This window comes from Cetorhinus maximus, chromosome 17, assembly GCF_964194155.1.
Source record: "Cetorhinus maximus chromosome 17, sCetMax3.hap1.1, whole genome shotgun sequence".
NCBI lineage: Eukaryota > Metazoa > Chordata > Chondrichthyes > Lamniformes > Cetorhinidae > Cetorhinus > Cetorhinus maximus.
Window position 1 is genome coordinate 64690084 of NC_135895.1, and position 23152 is coordinate 64713235.

Sequence of the window (23152 nt, forward strand, 5' to 3'; positions counted from 1 at the left end):
CAGTCAGCTATTAAAAATACAAGCTAGGGGTTTGCACAGAATTTATCCCATCTTGTGGCGGGATCTTGGTGGATATCATCTGGCTTGGATACTCTATCTATTTTCGGATTCTTAATTCGGTCTAGAACAGTATGATCATTTTTGTTAATATTACTAGTTTAATTATTAAAATCATTAAATTCTAACAGTGGTGTATTATCTTCATGAGTGAAGGGTGATTAATGCAAAGTACTCATTTAGTATTTCTGTCTTACCCTGTGTCCTTTGTAACATGTCCTTGAATATCCTTCATTGGCTCAGTACAGTCTTTGATAGATCTGTGGCTCGTCATGTAACTGTAAAAGCTTTTCACATTACTTCCACAATTGCTTTCAATCCTCTCTTCTGCTATCCTTTTAGCTAATCTAATAGCAGCCTTCATTTTCTTCAGCTGTTCCTTGTACTTAACTTTGTTTAGTTGAGTATTAAGTGTCTTTGATTTACAGGAACATTTCTGTTTCCATCTTATTTGTCTTTGAACATGAATAATCAGTCATCTTAGCTGTTTCGTAACACACTTCCTTCTTTTGACTTAGTGTTCATATTTGTCATCCACATTTTTTTTATCGTATCCTTAAAAACTTTCCATTTGTATTCTAAATTGGTCTCATCACCAGGCAATAGGGTTTACTTGTTCCAATTTACTCTCTCTAAATCATTTGCCATTTTAGCAAAGCTTGCCTGTCTCAAATCTGGTACGAGTTATAGATTCTCAGCGCTTTTCGTTTTACCAGCCAACTGAAACTGTAAAATGCTGTGATCACTGTTGCCCCAATGTTCCCCTACATAGAGGCCTAATATAAGGTAAGGCTCACTATGGAACATTAGATCTAACAGATCATTATCCCTGGCTACTTCACTGACTTTTTGAATTAGGAAACAGTCTTGCATATTTTCAACAAATTTTTCAGCTGCACTTCCCACCATAAGAAAGGGTAAACCATGGGGGCCCGCTCGCCAAAGCGTAAAACGCGGGGTGATGTCAGGCATGGGTCCCTACGTCACCCTGCGTCATTTGGATTTTCAGTTCAGCGGGCACGCAGCCGAATCGGCTGCATGTCCGCCGAACTGTCAAAGGCCTATTAAGGCCAGTTAACGAGCAATTAAAACAATCAACTAAACTGCCCATCCAACCTTAAGGTTGGGGAGCAGGCGAAGAGCCCAGGCGGCCTTCATAAAAAACATGAAACCTCATCCACGGGCGGGATGAGGTTTCATGAAGGTTTAAAATTTGTAATAACTGTTTAAATAAAAGAAATTGACATGTCCCAGCTCATGTGACAGTGTCACAAGAGGGTACATGTCAGGAATATTTTTTTCTGCCTTTAATGAAGTTTTGAATCTTGAGCCGAGCTCCCTGAGGCAGCACTTTGCCTCAGGGAGACCTGCGCGCATGCGCGAATGAGTGCACTCCCAGCTCAGAGAACCCCCCCTGCCTGCACAGGGAGTGCACAGCGCTTCTGGGCGGACGTCACGCTGGGCGGGCCAATTAATTTTATGCCAATGCCCACATAAAATGGCAGCGCGCCCTCGAGCGGGGGCGCCGATCGGGAACCCACCCGATTGCGCCTGCTCCCACACCACCTCCCCCCCCACCAAATGGGGGGAAAATCCTGCCCCATATGTCACTGAATTCTAGAAAAATTCAAGTTACCCATCAAACATAATTATGGCAGCAGACTTTTACCTTGGATGAAAAGAAGGCATCTGGAGTGAATTCAAATCATAATATCATTTTTTCAATAATTTCACTAGTTGTGCATGTCCTGAATTTCAATTACTAATTTGCATGAATATTGTTTGGGTCATCATGCAATCTTTTTTCTCCTTATGAAGATCTTATTTCAGTTCTTCTTTTTATCCTTAACATGATCTCTGTATCCTGTTTGGCAGAAATAACCATTCATTTGCTGCCTTAGTCTCTTTCCCAAGACATCTGATCTCACAACAAGAAGTTATGAGAACAAAATTTATAACACTCAAGTGGGATGTGACTGCAAGAGTTTCCAATTACAACACTCATACATAGACGTGAGTGTGTAGAATCAATGGGGATTTCAGGATCACTGATCTAGACCGTGGTCTAACTGATGATATGTTCTACAGCGGAGTAAGAGGAAAAAGAGTTGGCTGCAGTGTGAGACAATAGTGATGTGTATTAATTAGCTCAAGGTGCCTATTCCAGAATAACCCGTTGGAAGACAGCACCGCGCCTATTAATGACTAGGTTGATTAAATTTTCAAATTAAAATTACATTTTTACAAGGTGGGATTACATTAGGGTAGGGGACAGAAACTAAGGCCTGAATTTTTTCCTCGTCGGGCGGGCTTGGCAGGAGTGGGCGGGACCAGTTGGGAAGCCGGCTGCCACCCGCATTTGGCTCCGCTCCGTGATTTTATGTGGGCGGGCCAATTACGGCCCACCCTACGTGGATCGCGAGTGGCAGTGCTGAGTGCTGCCTGTGCGGGCTGGGGGAGGAGGGAGAGTGGGCCTGGCGCGCAGTTCGTGCATGCGTGCGAAAGAGCGCTCCTTGCCTCAGGGAGATTGAAGAAATTTTTTTAAAAACTAATAAAGACAATAAAAATTTAATAAAACATGTCCCCTCATGTGACTGTGTCACATGAGATGGGACATGTTTTTAATTTCAAAATAAAGTTTTTATTTAATGTGTATTAACTTTAGGAAACCTCAACCCGCTCGTGGATGAGGTTTCCTAAAAAAATGTAAAGGCCACTTGGCCTTATCGCCTGCCCGCCAACCGCTAGGTTGGATGGGCAACAATAATTTCAAGTTAATTGCCTTGTTACTGACCTTAATAAGTCTTTCAATTATCAGCAGGCGTGCAACCGACTCTGGTGCGCACCTGCCGAATGAAATATCGCGCGAGTGCACGATGACACACGCCCAGCATCATCACCCGTCATATTACAGTCGCGCAGGTCGAGCGTGTGCCCGCACGCCGAAGGTAAATTTCTGGCCGAAGAGTTTGTCAAGCGAAACACATACAAAATATAGCTTTCTCACAAATATCTAATCAGAACCAGAAACTTTCAGGATTTCCTCTGGTGGCTCAGTGGTTAAGTGTACTATCTACTATAGTGTTCAGCCACACAGTCCAAGGTTTATTGATGATCTGTGCTGTTAGCCAAAGTAAGCTGTGTAGAAGCTTCAATTAGCCCATGTGCCCCTATGCGGACAATGACATCCAAAAACAAACAAAAATCAGCTTGAGCCCTGACTCCTGATTTGGTAACTCCCAGTGGAAAGAGGGCATGTGTGAATCTGACTGAGAACAGAACTAGCAGTGATGTATGCCACAGTTGAATAGCCTGCTTATGTTTAAGACCCTCAACTACACATGAAGAATGATCACTTGGATGAGGTTCAAGTACGGTTGTCCACATCTGTGAAATCATCCTCCCAGTGCGTTAGGGATGTGTTTGTGGCAGGGGCTGTGGGAGCAGGGGGGCAGGGAGCAGGGGTTAGGTGGATAAAGCAAACATTGCCATTCTGGATGAGAGATAGAAAATAGCATCATTGTGCAACCAGTTATTCATTGATATGGCAAATCACTTTGAAAGGCCTGTTACTTTATGCCTCAGCTACTTCAGAAAAAACTTTAGCACTTGATCTTCCCAAGAGCCAGGAAAAATTATGCACAATGCTTTTACTTTCTCTCACAACATTCTGAAAACTACTAATGGCATTGGGTTAATGTCAGGCAAAATCAATTCTTGAGCTTTGAAAAAAAAAAAGTTATTCATAGCACCCTCAGCAAGAATGAGTTGTTCTTCAAAGAAACCAGACGTACAGCTGTTTTGTATTACTTACTATTATTCTAAATTACAACAATCTTCTGCAAAGACTGCGTTCAAAGTCCTCATGTTGTTCCTATTGGCTTTTATTGTTTTAAGGAAGCATTCACTGTAAGCCTATATAACCCGATATGAATTACACATGACAGCCACTAGAGCAATAAAAGTCATATGCTTTTTAGACAGGCTGCATAATTAGAAATTTACATATTACATAGTATTAACAGTACAGAAACAGATTGTTCGCCCAGTGGTTCTATGCCAGTGTTTACACTCCACGAGGTTCCTCCCAACTTACTTCATCTAATCCTATCAACATATTCTTTGACTCCTTTACTCTCCCTCATGTACATATCTCGATTTCTGTTAAATGCATCTATGCTATTCACCACAACTACTCCACATGGTAACGAGTTACACATTCTCAACACTCCTTGAGCAAAGGAATTTCTGCTGAATTCCGATTGGATTTATTAGATTTTAGTCTAAATCTAGATGACCTTTTACTACCTGTTTTTTTGCCTACAGTGTGAAGATTTGTTAACGTAAATGTTGTGGGAAATAAAAACACTGTTAAAGATTAGGGAAAATCACAAACATAGAATCTTACAGCATAGAAGGAAGACATTCGATCTGCCCTTTGCTGATCTTTGGAAGAGCCATTCAATTGGTCCCATTCTGCTGCTCTTTCCCCATAGCCTTGCATTTTTTTTCCTTTCAAGTATTTATCCAATTCCCTTTGAAAATTAATACTGAAGCTGCTTCCACCACCTTTTCGATCATAACAACTCACCTTATAGAAGCAATTCTCCTCATCCCTCCCATGGTTCATTTACCAATTAGCTTAAATTTGTGCTCTCCAGTCCTCCTGCCAGTGGAAAATTTCTCCCTACCTACTCTTTCAAAAGCCTTCATAATTTTGAACACCTCTATTACATCGTTCCTTAACCTTCACTGCTCTAAAAGCAATCCCAGCTCCTTTAGTTTTCCCACATATCAGACGTCACTCGTCCCTGGTATCACTCTGGCAAATCACCTCTGCAAGCTCTCCAAGGCTTGGGCATTATTCCTAATATATGTTGCCCAGACATAAATTACATTACATTGTAATGTAATGTAATAAATTACATTGTTCTTAATGTAATAAATTAGCACGATACAAAACATGTATTGTACTTGTACATACATTGTGTAATTGTTTTTCTTCAGCTGGTTGCCACTGAGTGGTTAAATGGCATATAAGTCACTGATGAAGCATTGACATTGAAGTTCCACAGCACATGGCCCCAAAGACATTAACTTGGTCACCCTGGGCTCATCACAGGACTAGAAGAGTTGGAGAAGACAACAATCATATTTTTTCGAGTTGGTACAATGTGGGAATACAGTCTATGGACCTGTTCAAGGATCCAGCAACCAAACCAAACTGATTGATTTGTTAAATGGCCAACTAATTTGCCACTGGATTCTACAAAAACAGCAAGCTACAGCAACACCTTTTTGGAGCACAAAATGGAGTAAATACAGTAAGTGGCGTACATATGCTTCCTGCTGAGAGAAGAACTACTGATAATTATCTATTATATGGCACAGTATATGTATTTAATTTCCTTTGTGCACTAATGTTTGAGGATCGCATTCTTGTTAAATCCCTGTCTGTGCTATATAACAACTGTGTGAAAATACTGGCAACGGTAACAGGAACATAGTAAGCAGTGTATTAGAGATTAGTGCAGGGAGGGACTGAAATTCCTTTGTGCTATTTTTAATAGTCCAATCCAGCCAGAGGGTTGAAAAGGAAAGTGATCAAGTTGGGAGGCTGGATAGTGATCGTCAGGGGGGGAAGAATTGCAGCTGTCAACAATTGGAGTGGGCAAAGGCTGGGAAGAAAGTTGGGGGGATGGTTAGTGACATTGATTGTGGTGGAGGTGGGATATCAGCAGAGATTAAGGTGGTGATGAGGGAAAAAGGAAGAGAAGATTACCCACTTTACACTAGTAACAAAAATCAAAATTATTCTCAGAGATACATACAGTGTGTACAACAAGTAATTTAACTCTCACCTCCATTGTAAAAACAATCCATAACATTTCTGCACAGGATAGAGATACCTTCACTTACTGGCTACAAGGACCCTCGAGGTTAGCTGGTAGAGAATGAAGCAGTCCTGCTGCTTACATCTCAGTACTCTAGCGGGGTTTCTACTAAAACACAAGCTGCAATGAAGGTGATGAAAGATATATTGCCTCTAAAAACTTTAAATGAGGGCCTTAGAGGTGAAAAAAAATTCTGATCTTTCCATATGCCAGAATTATCACTAGGGGGTCCCAATAACAACCACATAACCCAGAAATACTAGTTCTACTCCAGTGCCTGAGCCAGCTATTTTTGTAACTGTATTCTAATTAAGCACTGTTAGTTGCTTTCTCTTCTTTCGTCCTTTTATTATTGTTTTGCCTAATGGCTAATGAAATCCCTATACAATCTTAATTGCCAGTAAAGCAGTCCAGAAGAATAATTTCACACTGGAGAATTGCAATGGAAACATTTAGTAAAGTTTATCTTTTTAATAAAATTTGGAGATTATTAAGCAGATCCCTTTGCCAAAACAAAATACCAGCGTCTGCAAAATACAGACTCTGTCTTTTGTCTTGAACAGAAGAATGAATGTTTTTGCTCCCAACAGACACCCTCCCTTTCCCCCCACCTAAGATGAAAGCAGTTCCTTTCATTGATAACACCAGATGGTGCTGAACTGTATCACAAACATTGCAATGCGAATTCCAACAGAAGCCCACGCAGTTCATGGTAGATCACATGGAAAATAGGGAGATCTATGCGGGTTATCTTAATGGCCAAGAGTGCAATGAGGTATTCAAATCAATGACAAGATCACTACAGTGCTCACGTAAACCTCCATCCTCCCCTCCTTTGGGAGAACAAACACTTTAACATAAAGATCCATATGTTTGGGAAACTGCATTTGTGACTGATACATGCATTAATTATTGATGACTGCAAAATATTAATGGACGGTTTCCTTCACCCCTCATTTGGACATATAGTTGATAATTAATCTTACTATATTATGTAGTTTTTGGATAAATATTAAATAAATGATTTACATTATTCCTTCAAATAGAAATAAAGAAATACTTATAAAAAGTGTTGACATTTTGATATTTTTACACATTTCACATTCTATTTTAATTGCTGAATCTCAGAAGAAATTGGTCATAGGCTAATTTAAGACGGTTGTCAGGAAGTGTTTTGTCTCAAACACAGGAATAAACATTTGGCATGAAATTCCAAATAGGTTAACAGAAGCAAGCATTCTGGAATCATTTAAGAGAGTTTCATGCCATGTTGGAGGAAATTGAAGTTTTTGTAGATTGATGAACTAAGGTGAGATGGATAACCTTCTTATATTTATTTGATAAAAGATGGAACCAACATACCTTTTCAAATTCTCTTAATGTGTGTGTCTGCAGTGGGAGTCCGGTGTCCTTTGTGTCTCTCAGAAGAGCTGAGAGAGAAAAAGACAACAAGGGATATGCACTTGAAACTGAATTAAAGTATCATATGATGGAAAATACTGAGACACATAAAACAAACATTAGCATGTACAGGAAGATAGTAATTCACTGTGGTACAGACCCAATCCAAACATTATTGTACACAGAAATACAGCAAATCATCATGATATATGATCTAAATCTAAAACTGCTGCATACAGAACTATACAACCTACTATAATATACAATGACTGTGCTAAGAAATATAACAACATTATTGAAATATTTGGGCAGATTTTCAACTTATTGTCCAGATGTAAAACAAGTGCTGGGGGATAGGCGATCTATCAGAAATGGTCCAATCTGCATTTGCACAATGGAAATGAAAATCAGGAGGTTTCTTTAAAGGGCAGCCAATCTGCAATGACAGTTTACGTAAATTGTAAACCTATGCTGCTCTGTCTGGATCAAGGGATTTGGATGATACTGACAAGGCCCATTTATTGCCATCTTTGGCTGATCTGAGGCCATTAAGGCTGAACCATGTAGAGCGGGAATGAATTCACATGTAGGCCGAACCAGCTAAGGGTGGAAAGGTGCAGTCCCTGATGGACATTAGTGAAGCATTTGGGGTTTTTAATGATAATCTGACAGCTCTCATGATTATTTTTACCTAATGCCAGCCCACACATCAGATGGACAGAATTCAAATTCCCAACATGTCCTGGTGGGATTTGAACTTTCCATCTCTAGGTCATATAGTACCTCAGGTACCATAGCCAATAGTCCCATTCTGGGTTAACATGTTGAATGAGAATTAGGGTCAAAAAGACACAGGCAGATTGAAACCCTGCTCGAATACACAGAGCTGTGTGTATTTTTAAGAACTTGTATGCATCAAAATAAGTTACATTTATAAAAACAAAACAAGTGAATCTGAATCCTTTCGCATGTGAGATGAACGTGATAACCACTACACTACAGAAACGTGGGACAAATTAGGAACTTCAGCTGTGAAGCCTGTGAGCCTGACGTGATTTGAACACGCAACCTTCTGATCTGGAGCCAGAGGCGCTTCCGTTGCACCACAAGCCCAACCTAAATTCAAACCAGCTGCCATGGGATTTGAATTGCATCCCCAGAGCATTAGACTGGGCCACTGGCTTGCAAGTCCAATGACATTACCACTGTGCCTTACTGCAATTAAGGGAGCAGCAACCTGATCAATCAATCACCACAATAATTGCTGAGTTATTTATGTGCTAATTCAACAGGTCATTAAGCATTGATAACACCAATAAAAAAACTAATTACTGCATTTGAGAACATTGGGATAAAAATTTGTCTTGAGTGGTCGCGGATAAGCAGCCTGATTTACACTTAGCCTGATTTTCTTTTTTATTGACTTTATGTCAATGGAAAAGAAGGTGGCTCACCACCGCCTTCTCAAGGGCAACTAGACATTGGGTGATAAATGATGGCGATGCTAGCAACATACGTATCCCAAGAAATGAATTTTTAAAAGATATTTAATGATCTGTCAATTCCCTAATGTACGTTCTGTGCTATTGCCCAAGATGAATTTCTCATCTATAATGTCCAAATGGATTGTTGTCCAAAAACAGAACAATCCTTGGACCAATTGCACATGACTCCTAAGGCTTGTTATGTGAACAGAGGCCTCAGTGTGGCTTGGTTGGCTACTCTTTACACAAGATGAATCAGAGCTGGATTCCAATCCAGATCTCAAAGATGAAAAGGCAACATGCCAGGCCGATGCAGCACACAAACTTCTCAGCAGGCAATGGAAAGAATCATTAAATAATGCATCAACTGGTGGTGCTTGTGTTTAACTGAATGGGTTTCACTCAGAAACTGAAGGCCGTGAGATAATTAAACTTTTTGGTCTTGGTCTCAATTTGAGCTCATTGTCTCCCTATTCTCAGTGCAGCTTATCAAATCAGACAAGGGCTCCAGCCCTACTATGGTGCCCAAGATTTTCAGGACTTGTCCAAATTATTGTAACTGGGCTGTGCTGCCAGCAGATGCAGGCTCAGCATAAACATGTATTTTTTTAATTCATTCATTCATTCATGGGATTGGGCGCCATTGGCAAGGTCAGAATTTATTGCCCATATTTTCCATCTTTAGTTGCCCTTAAGAATGGGGGCTTGCGAAGGGACCCTCTACAAATCATGGAGTATATGGGGAACTCTGGGAGCACCGAGGGGGGGATTTTCAAACTGTGCCCCACATGGGCATGAAGTGGGTGGGCCATCTGCAGTATCTTCTCAAAGCTGCAGTGGGAAGCCCAAAACCTTTTCAGGTTTGGTACTCATTTGAATTGAGGCGGTGGGCCTTCTTGAGCTGCTGCACTCCTCATGGTGATAATGCTTGCAGGACAGAAACAAGTAGGGAATCCCAGGATATTCCAATTCGACTTGGAGAGAGAGTCACAAAGCAGAATTTTACCAGGCCTTTGCGGACAAGCTGGGTGGCAGGATGGCTGGAAAAACAGCACAAGAAGACGTTAGGTGGCATGCCTGATGTTCTTCTGCCGCCATATCATTTTGTCAATGATGGAAAAGGTTATAGATGGGTCATCTGTCAGAACACCAATAAAGCCACTTTGGTGATCAATTATGGGCTTCTTCTCAACTCTGCTGGCATATTGCCAGCAACAGGGAGTCAACTGTCACATGAGAAGTCCATCCAGTGAAACCTGGCAGCCTCTCAGTGGGATCCGGTGGGACTGTGGCTGCTTTCTGGGCACTCCATGGCCAACTAGCGGCCCCCAAGTAGCAATGCTGCCCCTTGCAACAGTGTGAACTGTCCTCAGTGACCCTCCTGCAATCACTATCTGGCCCTGGCGCCCCAGATGTCATTTACCTGCCTTGAAGGGCACATGGCTATTGATGTGCCCTCATCCTTAACAGATACAACAGCCCCAGCTATAGCTATATAATTGGCTACTGCCAAGAAGATGCCTCCCATTTTTGGCCCTGGTGGGGGGACCATAACATCCCAGTAAAATTCATCCCACAGAGTCATAGGGTCAAATTTGATGAGGTCTGCAGGAGCAGACAGAAAATGGCGGGGGGAGGGAGCGTGACAAAACAGGAGTGAGGGCTGGGAGTGCAGTGTCCAAGCCTTCCTCTCACCATGGCATTCTGCCAGCGATGAGGAATGTGGAGGATGGCCCTCTTGCCCAGTGGCAAATTGTGCCACTTAGGCGGCCAATTAAGGCTGGTCTTTTACTGCAGTTTGGGAGACAGCCTGATGAACCCTGGAGGTCTCTTGGGGGGGGGGTCTCCTAATCGGGCACTGTGACCCGAGTAGGGGCTCCCGGTGACAATTGACACCCCCATGACAACATATCCTCTCCACGCCCACCACATCCACCTCCTTCTCTGAGGCCAGCCAGGCATGCTCCAATCCCACTTAACTTGCTGCAAGGGCAGCATCTATTGTTGCATCTCTTGTCTGGTATAGTTCCAGCAAAGGCCATTACTCCAGGTGGCGCTGCTGAAACTGAAGAGCTAGCGGACTATGATTGGCTGGCAGCTCTGGGATGTGAGCTCCTGTCCCTTAGAGGGACATGAAAGCTGATGGCAGCTCATTAGCTGTAAAATGGGCTTGAAATCTGGCTAGGTTTCCCCAAATGGCCTAGCTAGGGTTGCCCCTGGCTTTTCGACCCGTTGTCAGGGGTCACCACATCACAACAACATCCAGCCCATAAGAGTCAATATGGCACAGGTGGAGGCCATTCTACCCATCGAGTCCATCTGGTTTTCTGTACAGCAACCCAATTGGTCCCATTCCCTTGCTCTATATCCATAGCCCTGCTGGTTTATTTCTTTCAAGTTTCTTTCAATTTCCGTTTGAAATCATTAATTGTCTCTGCTTCCATCATCCTTGTAGTCACTGAGTTCCAGGTCATTAACACTTACTGCATAAAAATATTCTTCTCATAGTACAGAACTTGAGTGTTGCTGAAAAAAGAGACATTTTGAAGCTTTTTGTCTTGCACTCATCAGGACACTTTGCAAGAATACCAATATAAGGGGGGAAACAACAATTTATACTCTATGTGAAGAGAGTGCTGATTGGTTGGCAAATAACTCTGATTGGTAGAGGTATTGCCATGGAGAACATACCAGTGATGGTGGTATTCGCCACTAACAGGATGCTGCCATCAAGCCAAAAAGACATTCTGCCGAAAGCACAAAAGAGTAATGTGGTATGTGAATTTCAGTACCAGTGTGATGCTAGGTATGTAGGCCGTACGTCCCAAAGACTGGCGGATTGTATCAAACAGCATGTCCCAGTCGCTGTTCGCAATGGGCAAGGTACAGACTATACCCAACCAGCCCGTGCTGGCAAAACTCAAGGCACAGTGTCCAATGTTAGATGTGATTCTGCAATTAGACAACATTTGCTAAATAATCCTCAGTGTGCTAAGAATTACGCTGACAACCAATTTAAGATTGTCAATCAGGCTCTCAGTGTGGCACAGCTGCATGTACTGGAAGCTACATATATTAATACACAGGGCCCTGTTCTTTGCAGACAGAAAGAACATATACTCACTTTGCACCTGTTTCAGCTAAACAAAATAAGTGACAATCATTTGCTGACTCATTCCTCAGGGCAATGTCTTGACTAATCAGGGTCAAGTTGCCTGGTTTAAATTTCAAACAATGCTTCGCAGTTAACTGTCAGTCACCATTACTGATGCTTTCTCCATGGCAACGCCTCTATCAATCAGAGTCCATTTGCCAATCAATCAGTACTCTTCACATACATTATAAATTGTTGTTTTCCCCTTATATTGGTATTTTTGCGAATGTTTTGATGAGTGCAAGACGAAAAGCTTAGATAGGTCTCTTTTTACAGCAAAAAAAAGTTCTTGCTCATATCCTACTGCATCTCTTGTCCAAAACTTAAATCTGTGTCCCCTCGTCTTTGTCCCATTTGTTGATGGGGATAGGTTTTGAGGGGAGGCCTCCATTAGGTCTCCCCTCAATCTACCTTGCTCCAAGGAGAACAAATCCAGCTTCTCCAGCCTAACCTGGTAGCTAAAACCCTCATCCCTTAAACCATTCTGGTAAATCTCCTCTGTGTCCTCTCAAGGACCCTCACATCCTTCCTAAAGTGTGGTGACCAGAATGCAATATGCTAGTTGTGACCAGAATGCAATATGCTAGTTGTGACCAAAACAGAGCTTCATATAGGGCTTGCCATAAACTTCCAATCATCCCTAGATGCTGGGGAAGTGCCAGAGGATTGGAGCATGGCAGTTGTGATACCCTTGTTCAAGAAGAGGTGTGAGGACAGTCTTAACAACCAATGTAGTGGTGGGTAAGGTTTTAGAAACCTATCAGCATCGTTCCCTGCTTTTGTATTCAAATCCTATATTTATGAAGTCCAAGATTCCATATGCTTTTCTAACTACTCTCACACTATGTCCTGCTCCCATCAAAATTCTATGTATATGAACTCCCAGGTCCCTCTGTCCCTGTATGCTTTTTAGAACTTTGCATTTTGTTTATATCGCCTCTCCCTATCCCTTCTGCCACAATGTATCACCTGACTTCTCTGTATTAAATTCTATCTGCCAACATGTCTGCACATTCTGCTTCTATCCATGCCCTGTTTTGTCGATTAGTAACATCCTCACTGTCTGCCACACCACCAAGTTTGGAATTATCAGCAAATTTTGAAATTTTACTTGGTGTTCCAGTATTCAAGTCATTTACATATATCAAAAAAAGCTATAGTCCTACTTTGGGAATCACCACTGTCTACCATCCCCCAGTCTGAAAAATAACCATTTACCATGACTTGCTGATTTCTGTCCTTTAGCCAAATTTTATCCAAGCTGACCCTGACTCTCCTATTCCATGAGCCTCAAATTTGTTAACCAGCCTTTTATTGTCAAGTGCTTTCTGAAAATCCATTTAGACATCCATTGCTTTCCCTTCATCAACCTTCTCTGTTATTTCATCAAAAAGTCAATTAAATTAATCAAGCACAACCTGTCTTTTACAACTCTGTGCTGGCTCTCCTTAATTCACTCAAACCTTTCCAAGAGCATCAATTTCATGACAATACTATCATCCGTGAAAGACAAGGGAACCAAAGCCATGGCTCCTTGGATGGCGAGGGAGATAAAGAATATGATGAAACAAAAACAGTGTGTGTATGATGCATGTGAGATGAATTCTTCAAGCGAGAACCAGGCCAAATACAATACTTTTGATTTTTTCCGCTGATAAGTTTTTCTAAAACCTTACCCACTACTAATGTTAAACTGACCAGCTTGTCGTTATTGAGGATGTCCGAACATCCTTTCCTTAATAATGGTGACAAGATTTACCACTCTGCAATCCTCTGGCACCTCCACTGTATCTAGGGAACATAGGAATAGAGGAAATAGAAGCAGCAGTAGGCCATTCGGCCCCTTGAGCCTGCTTCACCATTCAACTAGGCCATGGCTAATCTTCTACCTCAGCTCCATTTGTCCACTTTATTCCCATATCCCTTGATACCTTTAATATCTAAAAATCTATCAATCTCTGTTTTGAATATACTCAACGGCTAAGCCTCCTGAACCCACTGAAGTAGATAATTCCATAGATTCACCACCTGCTATGTGAAGAAATTCCCCCTCATCATAGCCCTAAGTGGCCTGCAATCTCATAGATGAAAAGGCAACATGCTAGGCCAATGCAGCAAACAAACTGCTCAGCAGGCAATGGAAAGGATCATTAAATAATGCATTAACTGATGGTGCTTGTGTTTAACTGAATGGGTTTCACTCAGAAACTGAGGACCGTGAGATAATTAAACTCTTTGGTCTTGGTCTCAGTTTGAGCTCATTGTCTCCAATCTCAGTGCAGGTTATCACATCAGACCAGGGCTCCAACCCCACTATGGTGCCCAAGATTTTCAGGACTTCGCTAAATGACTGTAACTGGGCTGTGTTGCCAGCAGATGCAGGCTCAACATAAACATGTATTTTTTAAAATTCATTCATTCATGGGATTGGGCGCCGCTGGCAAGGTCAGCATTTATTGCCCATATTTTCCATCTTTAATTGCCCTTGAGAATGGGGGCTTGCGCAAGGATCCTCTATAAATCATGAAGTATATGGGGAGCTCTGGGAGCACTGAGGGGGAGATTTTCAAACTGTGGCCACATGGGCACTAAGTGGGTGGACAATTTGTAGCATCTTCTCAAAGCCCCAGCTGGAAGCCCAAAACCTTTTCAGGCTTGGTGCTCATTTGAATTGAGGTGGTGGGCCTTCTTGAGCTGCTGCACTCCTCGTGGTGATAATGGATGGAAACAAGTAGGCAATCCCAGGATATTCCAACTTGACTTGGAGAGAGAATCACAAGGCAGAATTTTACCAGGCCTTTGTGGACAAGCTGGGCGGCAGGATGGCTGGAAAAACAGCGCAAGAAGACATTAGGTGGTATGCCTGACATCCTTCTGCCGCCATATCATTTTGTCACCTAAGTCCTAAATGGCCTGCAATGGTGTCCCCTGGTTCTAGACCACCCAGCCATGGGAAACATCCATCCCGCATCTTCCCTGTCAAGCCCTGAAAGAATTTTGTATGCTTCAACGAGGTCACTTCTCAGTCTTCTAGACTTTAGAGAATATAGGCTCAGTTTCCTCAATCTCTTCTCATTGGATGACCCCACCATCCCAGGGATCAGTCTGGTGAACCGTTATTGCACTTTTTGTTGATGGGATGTGGGCATCGCTAGCTAGGCCAGCATTTATCGCCCATCCCTAATTGCCTTGAGAAGATGATGGTGAGCTGCCTTCTTGAACCGCTGTGGTCCATGTAGTGTAGGTATACCCGCAATGCTGTTAGGGAGGGAGTTCCAGGATTTTGACCGAGCGACCGTGAAGGAACAGCGATATAGTTTCAAGTCAGGATGGTGTGTGGCTTGTAGGGGAACTTGCAGGTGGTGGTGTTCCCAACCACTTGCTGCCTTTGTCCTTCTAGGTCGTCGAGGTCATAGGTTTAGAAGGTGCTGTTGAAGAAGCCTTGGAGAATTGCTGCAGTGCACCTTGTAGATGGTACACACTGCTGCCACTGTGCGTCGGTAGTGGAGGGAATGAATATTTAAGATGGTGGAAGGGGTGTCAGGCAAGCCGGCTGTTTTGTCCTGGATGGTGTTGAGCTTCTTGAATGTTACTGAATCTACATTCACCCAGGCAAGTGGAAAATATTCCATCGCACTCCTGACTTGTGCCTTGTAGATGGTGGACAGGCTTTGGGGAGTCAGGAGGTGAGTTACTCTCTGCAGAATTCCCAGCTTCTAACCTGCCCTTATAGCCACAGTATTTATATGTCTAGTCCAGTTCAGTTTTTGGTTAATGATGACCTGCAGGATGTTGATAGTGGGGGATTCAACAATGGTAATGCCATTGAATGTCAAGGGGAGATGGTTAGATTCTCTCTTGTTGGAGATGGTCATTGCCTGGCACTTGCACAAATATTACTTGCCACTTATCAGCCTAAGCCTGAAGGTTGCTAAAGGAAGTGGGAGTGGAGATAGTGAAAGCTCTTGCTGTATGTGGACATGCACTGTTTCAGTATCTGAAGAGTTGCGAATGGTGTTGAAAATAGTATAATCATCAGCAAACATCCCCACTTCTAACTTTATGATGGAGGGAAGGTCATTGAAGCAGCTGAAGATGTTTGGGACTAGGACACCACCCTGAGGACCGCCTGCAGCGATGTCCCTGGACTGAGATGATTTCCATCCAACGGCCACAACTATCTTCCTTTGTGCTCTCCAACCAGTGGAGAGTTTTCATCCTGATTCCCATCGACTCCAGTTTTGCTAGGGTTCCTTGATGCCACACTCAGTCAAATACTGGCTTTATGTCATGGGCAGTGACTGTCACCTCACCTCTTGAGTTCAGCTCTTTATCCATGTTTAGATCAAGGTTGTAATGAGGTCAGGAGCTGAGTGGCTCTGATGAAATGCAAACAGAGCATCCCTCAGCGTTATTGCTAAGTGCCACTTGATAGCACCATTGATGACATCTTCCATCACTTTGCTGATGATCGAGAGTAATGATGGGGCAGTAATTGGCCAGTTGAATTTGTCCTGCTTTTTGTGGACAAAGGCAATTTTCCAATATTCTTTCTTAGATAAGGAGACCAAAACAGTACACAATACTCCAGGTGTGATCTCACCAAGGCACTATACAATTAAAGCAAGACTTCTTTACTCCTGTACTCAAATCCTTTTGCAATAAAGGCCAAGATAGCATTTGCCTTCCTAATTGCTTGCTGCGCCTGCATGTTAGCTTTCAGTGACTTATGAACAAGGACGCCCAGGTACCTTTCGACATCAACACTTCCCAATCTCTCATCATTTAAGAAATACTCTGTATTTCTGTTTTTCCTACCAAAGTGGTTAACTTCACATTTTTCCACATTATATTCCATCTGCCATGTTCTTGCCCACTCGCTTAGACTGTCTAAATCCACTTGAAGCCTCTTTGCATCCTCTCACAACTCACACTCCCATCTAGTTTTGTGTCATCAGCAAATTTGGAAATATTACATTTGGTCCCCATATCCAAATCATAGATTGTGAATAGCTGGGGCCCAAACACTGGTCTTTCCGATACCCCACAAGTCACACCCTGCCAAACTGCGAGTGACCTGATTATTCCTACTCTCTGTTTTCTGTCCATTAACCAATTCTCAATCCAGTATATTACCTCCAATTCCATGTGCTCTAATTTTGCTTATTAACCTCCTGTATGGGACCTTATTGAAAGCCTTCTGAAAATCCAAATCCAAAATCTATTCTGCTAGTTACATCCTCAAAAAAACTCCAACAGGTTTGTCAGACTTGATTTCCCTTTCATAAATCCATGTTGACTCTGCTCAATCCCACCATTTTTTTCTAAACATTCACTTATCACATCCTTTATAATATATTCTAGCTTTTTCCCTACTACTAATGTAAGGCTAGCAGGTCTGTAGTTCCGTTTTCTCTCTCCCTCCTTTCTTAAATAGTCAGGTTACATTTGCTACCTTCCAATCTGCAGGAACCATTCTAGAATCTATAGGAGTTTGGAAGATGACCACCAAAGCATCCACTATATCTGCAGCCACTTCTTTCAAAACTCTGGGATGTAGATCATCTGATCCAGGGGGTTTATCAACCTTCAGTCCTACTGACTTATCCAGTACTACTTTTTCACAAATGCTAATTTCTTTCAGTTCCTCATTCTTGCTAGTCTCTTGGTTCTCTAGTATTCCTGGGAGGTTTTTTATATCTTCCTCCATGAAGAAAGACACAAAATACAGGTCGAGTATCCTTCATCTGAAACCCTCAGGGCCAATTGCATTTTGGATTACAGATAATTTCAGTTTTCGGATACCGCATATAGGCCTATGTCTACTTACATTCCAATGCCAAAGCCTAGGCTAGCTATAGTCTAAAGCAAATAAAATGGCAAGAAAAGTAAGATGCATCACTGAATAATAAATACAGGGTAATGTAATAAGTTCCCACCCGTGGCGCCATCTGCGATTCTGCTTGTAGGAAAGGGTTCGCAAGATAAACAGTGCAGACTAATCACAAGGTAAACAGTACAGACAAACAACTAGACTTCCCATGCTAAAGGTCAGGTACAATTGGCGAGGTTCGTGTCGGCTCGGGTCATGTCAGCTCAGGTCATAGGCTTCCTGCGCTAAAGGTCGATGAGGTTCAAAAAAAGTGTGGTTTTTGGATGTGTTCGGTTTTCGGATTTGCGGATAAAGGATACTCGACTTGTATTTATTTAGTTTCTCTGCCATTTCCTTATTCCCCACTATAAATCCTCTGGTCTCTGCCTGTAGTAGGCCTTTTGTCTTTGTTAATCTTTTCCTTTCTACGTAAGTATATAGAAGCTTTTACAGTCTGTTTTTATGTTTCTCGTTAGTTTACTTTCATATTCTATTTTCTCTTTGTCAATTTCTTCGTCCTGCTTTGCTGAATTCTGAAATGCTCCCAATCCTCAGGCTTACTATTTTTTTTTAGCAACTATAAGCCTCTTACTTTGTCTAATAAAATCGATAATTTCTCTTGTTGGCCATGGTTAGACAACCTTTCCAGCTGGAGTTTTTGTGCCTAAAAGGAATGTAAATTTGCTGTAAACCATGTATTAATTCTTTAAATGCCAGCCATTGCCTGCCTACTGTCAAATGTTTCAATGTAGTTTCCCAAACTACCACAGCCAATTTGCCCCTCACACCTTCATATTTTCTTTGTTTAGATTTAAGGCCCTAGTTTTGGATTGAACTATATCACCTTCAAAAATAATGTAAAATTCTGTCACATTATAGCCACTCTTCCCTAAAGGCTCCTTTACAACAAGATTATTAATTAGGCCTTTCTCATTGCACAATACTAGATTTAAAATAGCCCATTCTCTAGTTGTTTCCTTAACATACTATTCTAGAAAATCATCTCATATACATTCCAGGAATTCTTCCTCCACAACATTAGTACTAATTAGGTTTACCCAGTCTGTATGTAGATTGAACAGCCCATGATTACTGCATTACCTTTGTTACATGCACCTCTAATTTCCTGATTTATACTGTGCCCTATGTTACCTCTACTGTTTGGGAGCCTATAAAGAACTACCAATGTTTGCTGCCCTTTGCTGTTTCTTAGCTCCACCCAAACTGATTCTACATCTTGATCTTCCAATCTAAGATCCTCTCTCACTAACATACTGATCTTATCCTTTATTAACAGTGCTACCCCACCTCATATTCCTTTCAGCCTATCATTCCTAAATATTGAATACCCTTGAACATTCATCCCCCAGCCTTGGTCATCCTGCAGTCATGTCTCCATAATTAGATCATACTTGTGTATTTCCATTTGTGTCATCAATTCATCTACAATGTTGAGAATGCTATGTGCATTCACATAGAGTGCCTTTAATTCTGTTTCTTTATTATTTTTGTGAACTCTAGCCTTATATGCTGGTGCACTCTTAGGTTTGTAGGCTCTGTCCCTTCCTGCCACACACAGATTATCAATTCTCTTATTGCTACCTTGCTCTCTTGCCTTGTCCTCTCTGTTTAATTTATCACATCTCCCCCCACTTGATCCCTCACCCTCACTATTAGTTTAAAGACCTCTCTACTGCCCTATTTATATGACTTGCCAGAACGCTGGTCCCAGCATGGTTCAGGAACGTTGGAAGATTATGGCAAGCCCTTTCACTCTCTCCATTCCCACTAAGCTTCAGGCTTGGGCTGATAAGTGGCAAGTAATATTCATGCCACAAAAGTGTCAGACCATCTCTGACAAGAGAGAATCTAATCATCTCCCCTTGACATTCAGTGACATTATCATTGATGAATCTCCCACTATCTTAAAAAAAGCAAGATTTTTTTTAAACAGAGAAAAACTGAAAATACAAATGTATTTATAAGTGCTATCTCTACAAGTAAGCCCTGAAAATGTAACATTGGCAATGTCAAGAGTTGTGCCTGTCTTCTGGTCTTGCTGAAAATTGCCTCCTGCACAAATTGTGATAAGTTCCCAGTGACTGGAAAATGAGGGCTGGGAGCTAAGCTCAAGAATCAACTGTACTTCAGGAAAAGTTGGTAAAGAAACTAAGCAAATGTGCAAACATAGCAACCTACTCGTCAAAATGACCTAATACAGGAAGCAAAATGCAATAAACATAATTCAGGTACAATGCATCACCAGAAGTGCAATGTGCTTCAGTATGTGCACCTGCAGGATGCATTGCACCAACTCATCAATCTTAGTCCATCATTGCAAGCTCTCACAATAAAGGCCAAAAGCAACAATTTCATGAGAATACTATCACCAGCGAAAAGTAAAGGGCCAAAGTTATGGCTCCTTGGATGGTGAGAGAGAAAGAGAATATGATGAAACAGAAAAAGACGGTGTATAATGCATGTCAGGGGATTTCTTCAAGCAAGAATCGGGCCAAATACAATAAGTTGAGAAGGGAAGTGAAGAGGAAAATAAGACTGCAAAGAGAGGTTATGAGAATAGAATGGCATTCAACATAAAAGGGAACCCCACCAATTTAATGGAAATAATAAGCAGATAGTAAAAGATGGGAACAACAAAATACTACTGCGGATGCTGGAAATCCAAAACAAAAACAGAATTACCTGGAAAAACTCAGCAGGTCTGGCAGCATCGGCAGAGAAGAAAAGAGTCGACGTTTCAAGTCCACATGACCCTTCAACAGAACTGAGTATAGTTAGGAGAGGGGTGAAATATAAGCTGGTTTAAGGTGGGGGGGCGGGGGGAGAGAAGTTGAGGGTGGGGTGGTTGTAGGGACAAGCAAGCAGTGATAGGAGCAGATAATCAAAAGATGTCACAGACAAAAGGATCAAAGAGGTGTTGAAGGTGGTGATATTATCTAAGAAAAGTGCTAATTAAGAATGGATGGCAGGACACTCAAGGTACAGCTCTAGTGGGGGTGGGGTGGGGTGGAAAGATTGACAAGGTATTAGTTGTAGATTTAAAAATAAGGGAAATAGGTGGGAAAAGAAAAATCTATATAAATTATTGAAAAAAACAAAAGGGAGGGGGAAGAAATGGGGTGGGGATGGGGGGAGGGAGTTTAAGATCTAAAGTTGTTGAATTCAATATTCAGCCCGGAAGGCTGTAAAGTGCCTAGTCGGAAGATGAGGTGCTGTTCCTCCAGTTTGCGTTGGGCTTCACTGGAACAATGCAGCAAGCCAAGGACAGACATGTGGGCAAGAGAGCAGGGTGGAGTGTTAAAATAGCAAGCGACAGGGAGGTTTGGGTCTTGCTTGCGGACAGACTGCAGGTGTTCTGCAAAGCAGTCGCCCAGTTTGCGTTTGGTCTCTCCAATGTAGAGGAGACCGCATTGGGAGCAACGAATGCAGTAGACTAAGTTAGGGGAAATGCAAATGAAATGCTGCTTCACTTGAAAGGAGTATTTGGGCCCTTGGACAGTGAGGAGAGAGGAAGTGAAGGGGCAGGTGTTGCATCTTCTGCGTGGGCATGGGGAGGTGCCATAGGTGGGGGTTGAGGAGTAGGGGGTGATGGAGGAGTGGACCAGGGTGTCCCGGAGGGAACGATCCCTACGGAAGGCCACCAGGTGGGGTGAAGGGAAGATGTGTTTGGTGGTGGCATCATGCTGGAGTTGGCGGAAATGGCGGAGGATGATCCTTTGAATGCGGAGGCTGGTGGGGTGATAAGTGAGGACAAGGGGGACCCTATCATGTTTCTGGGAGGGAGGAGAAGGCGTGAGGGCGGATGAGCGGGAGATGGGCCGGACACGGTTGAGGGCCCTGTCAACGACCGTGGGTGGAAAACCTCGGTTAAGGAAGAAGGAGGACATGTCAGAGGAACTGTTTTTGAAGGTAGCGTCATCAGAACAGATGCGACGGAGGCGAAGGAACTGAGAGAATGGGATGGAGTCCTTACAGGAAGCGGGGTGTGAGGAGCTGTAGTCGAGGTAGCTGTGGGAGTCGGTAGGCTTGTAATGGATGTTGGTGGACAGTCTATCATCAGAAATTGAGACAGAGAGGTCAATGAAGGAAAGAGAAGTGTCAGAGATGGACCATGTGAAAATGATGGAGGGGTGGAGATTGGAAGCAAAATTAATAAATTTTTCCAGGTCCCAACGAGAGCATGAAGCAGCACCGAAGTAATCATCAATTTACCGGAGAAAGAGTTGTGGGAGGGGGCCGGAGTGGGACTGGAACAAGGAATGTTCCACATACCCCATAAAGAGACAGGCATAGCTGGGGCCCATGCGGGTACCCATAGCCACACCTTTTATTTGGAGGAAGTGAGAGGAGTTAAAGGAGAAATTGTTCAGTGTGAGAACAAGTTCAGCCAGATGGAGGAGAGTAGTGGTGGATGGGGATTGTTTGGGCCTCTGTTCAAGGAAGAAGCTAAGGGCCCTCAGACCATCCTGGTGGGGGATGGAGGTGTAGAGGGATTGGACATCCATGGTGAAGAGGAAGCGGTTGGGGCCAGGGAACTGGAAATTGTTGATGTGACGTAAGGCGTCAGAGGAATCACGGATGTAGGTGGGAAGGGACTGGACAAGGGGAGAGAGAAGGGAGTCAAGATAACGAGAAATGAGTTCCGTGGGGCAGGAACAGGCTGACACGATCGGTCTGCCGGGACAGTTCTGTTTGTGGATTTTGGGTAGGAGGTAGAAGCGGGCCGTCCGAGGTTGGGAGACTATCAAGTTGGAAGCTGTGGGAGGAAGATCTCCAGAGGAGATGAGGTCAGTGACAGTCCTGGAAACAATGGCTTGATGTTCCGTGGTGGGGTCATGGTCCAGGGAGAGGTAGGAGGAAGTGTCTGCGAGTTGACGCTCAGCCTCCGCGAGGTAGAGGTCAGTGCGCCAGACAACAACAGCACCACCCTTGTCAGCGGGTTTGATGACAATGTTGGGGCTGGACCTGAGAGAACGGAGTGCAGTAAGTTCAGAGAGAGACAGATTAGAATGGGTGAGAGGAGCAGAGAAATTGAGACGGCTAATGTCACGCTGACAGTTCTCAATGAAAAGATCAAGAGAAGGTAAGAATCCAGAGGGAGGGGTCCAGGTGGAGGGAGAATATTGGAGGTGGGTAAAAGGATCCGTTGAACGGGGAGAGGACTGCTGCCCAAAGAAGTGGGCACGGAGACAAAGACGGCGGAAGAAGAGTTCAGCATCGTGCCGAGCCCGAAATTCATTGAGATGAGGGCGTAAGGGTATGAAACTAA

At 42.9% G+C, this 23152-nt stretch overlaps 1 protein-coding gene and 1 long non-coding RNA gene across 2 annotated transcripts in view; one reads left to right on the forward strand and one right to left on the reverse strand.

The window, feature by feature from the left end:
- The window catches only part of LOC144692460 (uncharacterized), a 55246-nt gene extending 48137 nt beyond the window's left edge, over window positions 1-7109 (forward strand). Inside the window, exon 3 of the long non-coding RNA XR_013579322.1 lies at window positions 5133-7109. This is a non-coding gene — a long non-coding RNA (uncharacterized LOC144692460). The remainder of the gene's footprint in view (window positions 1-5132) is intronic.
- The window catches only part of pde4dip (phosphodiesterase 4D interacting protein), a 545686-nt gene that overhangs the window by 435523 nt on the left and 87011 nt on the right, over window positions 1-23152 (reverse strand). The window contains exon 3 of the mRNA XM_078561344.1: window positions 7314-7381. Coding sequence (XP_078417470.1) covers window positions 7314-7381 — 68 coding nt within the window. The remainder of the gene's footprint in view (window positions 1-7313; window positions 7382-23152) is intronic.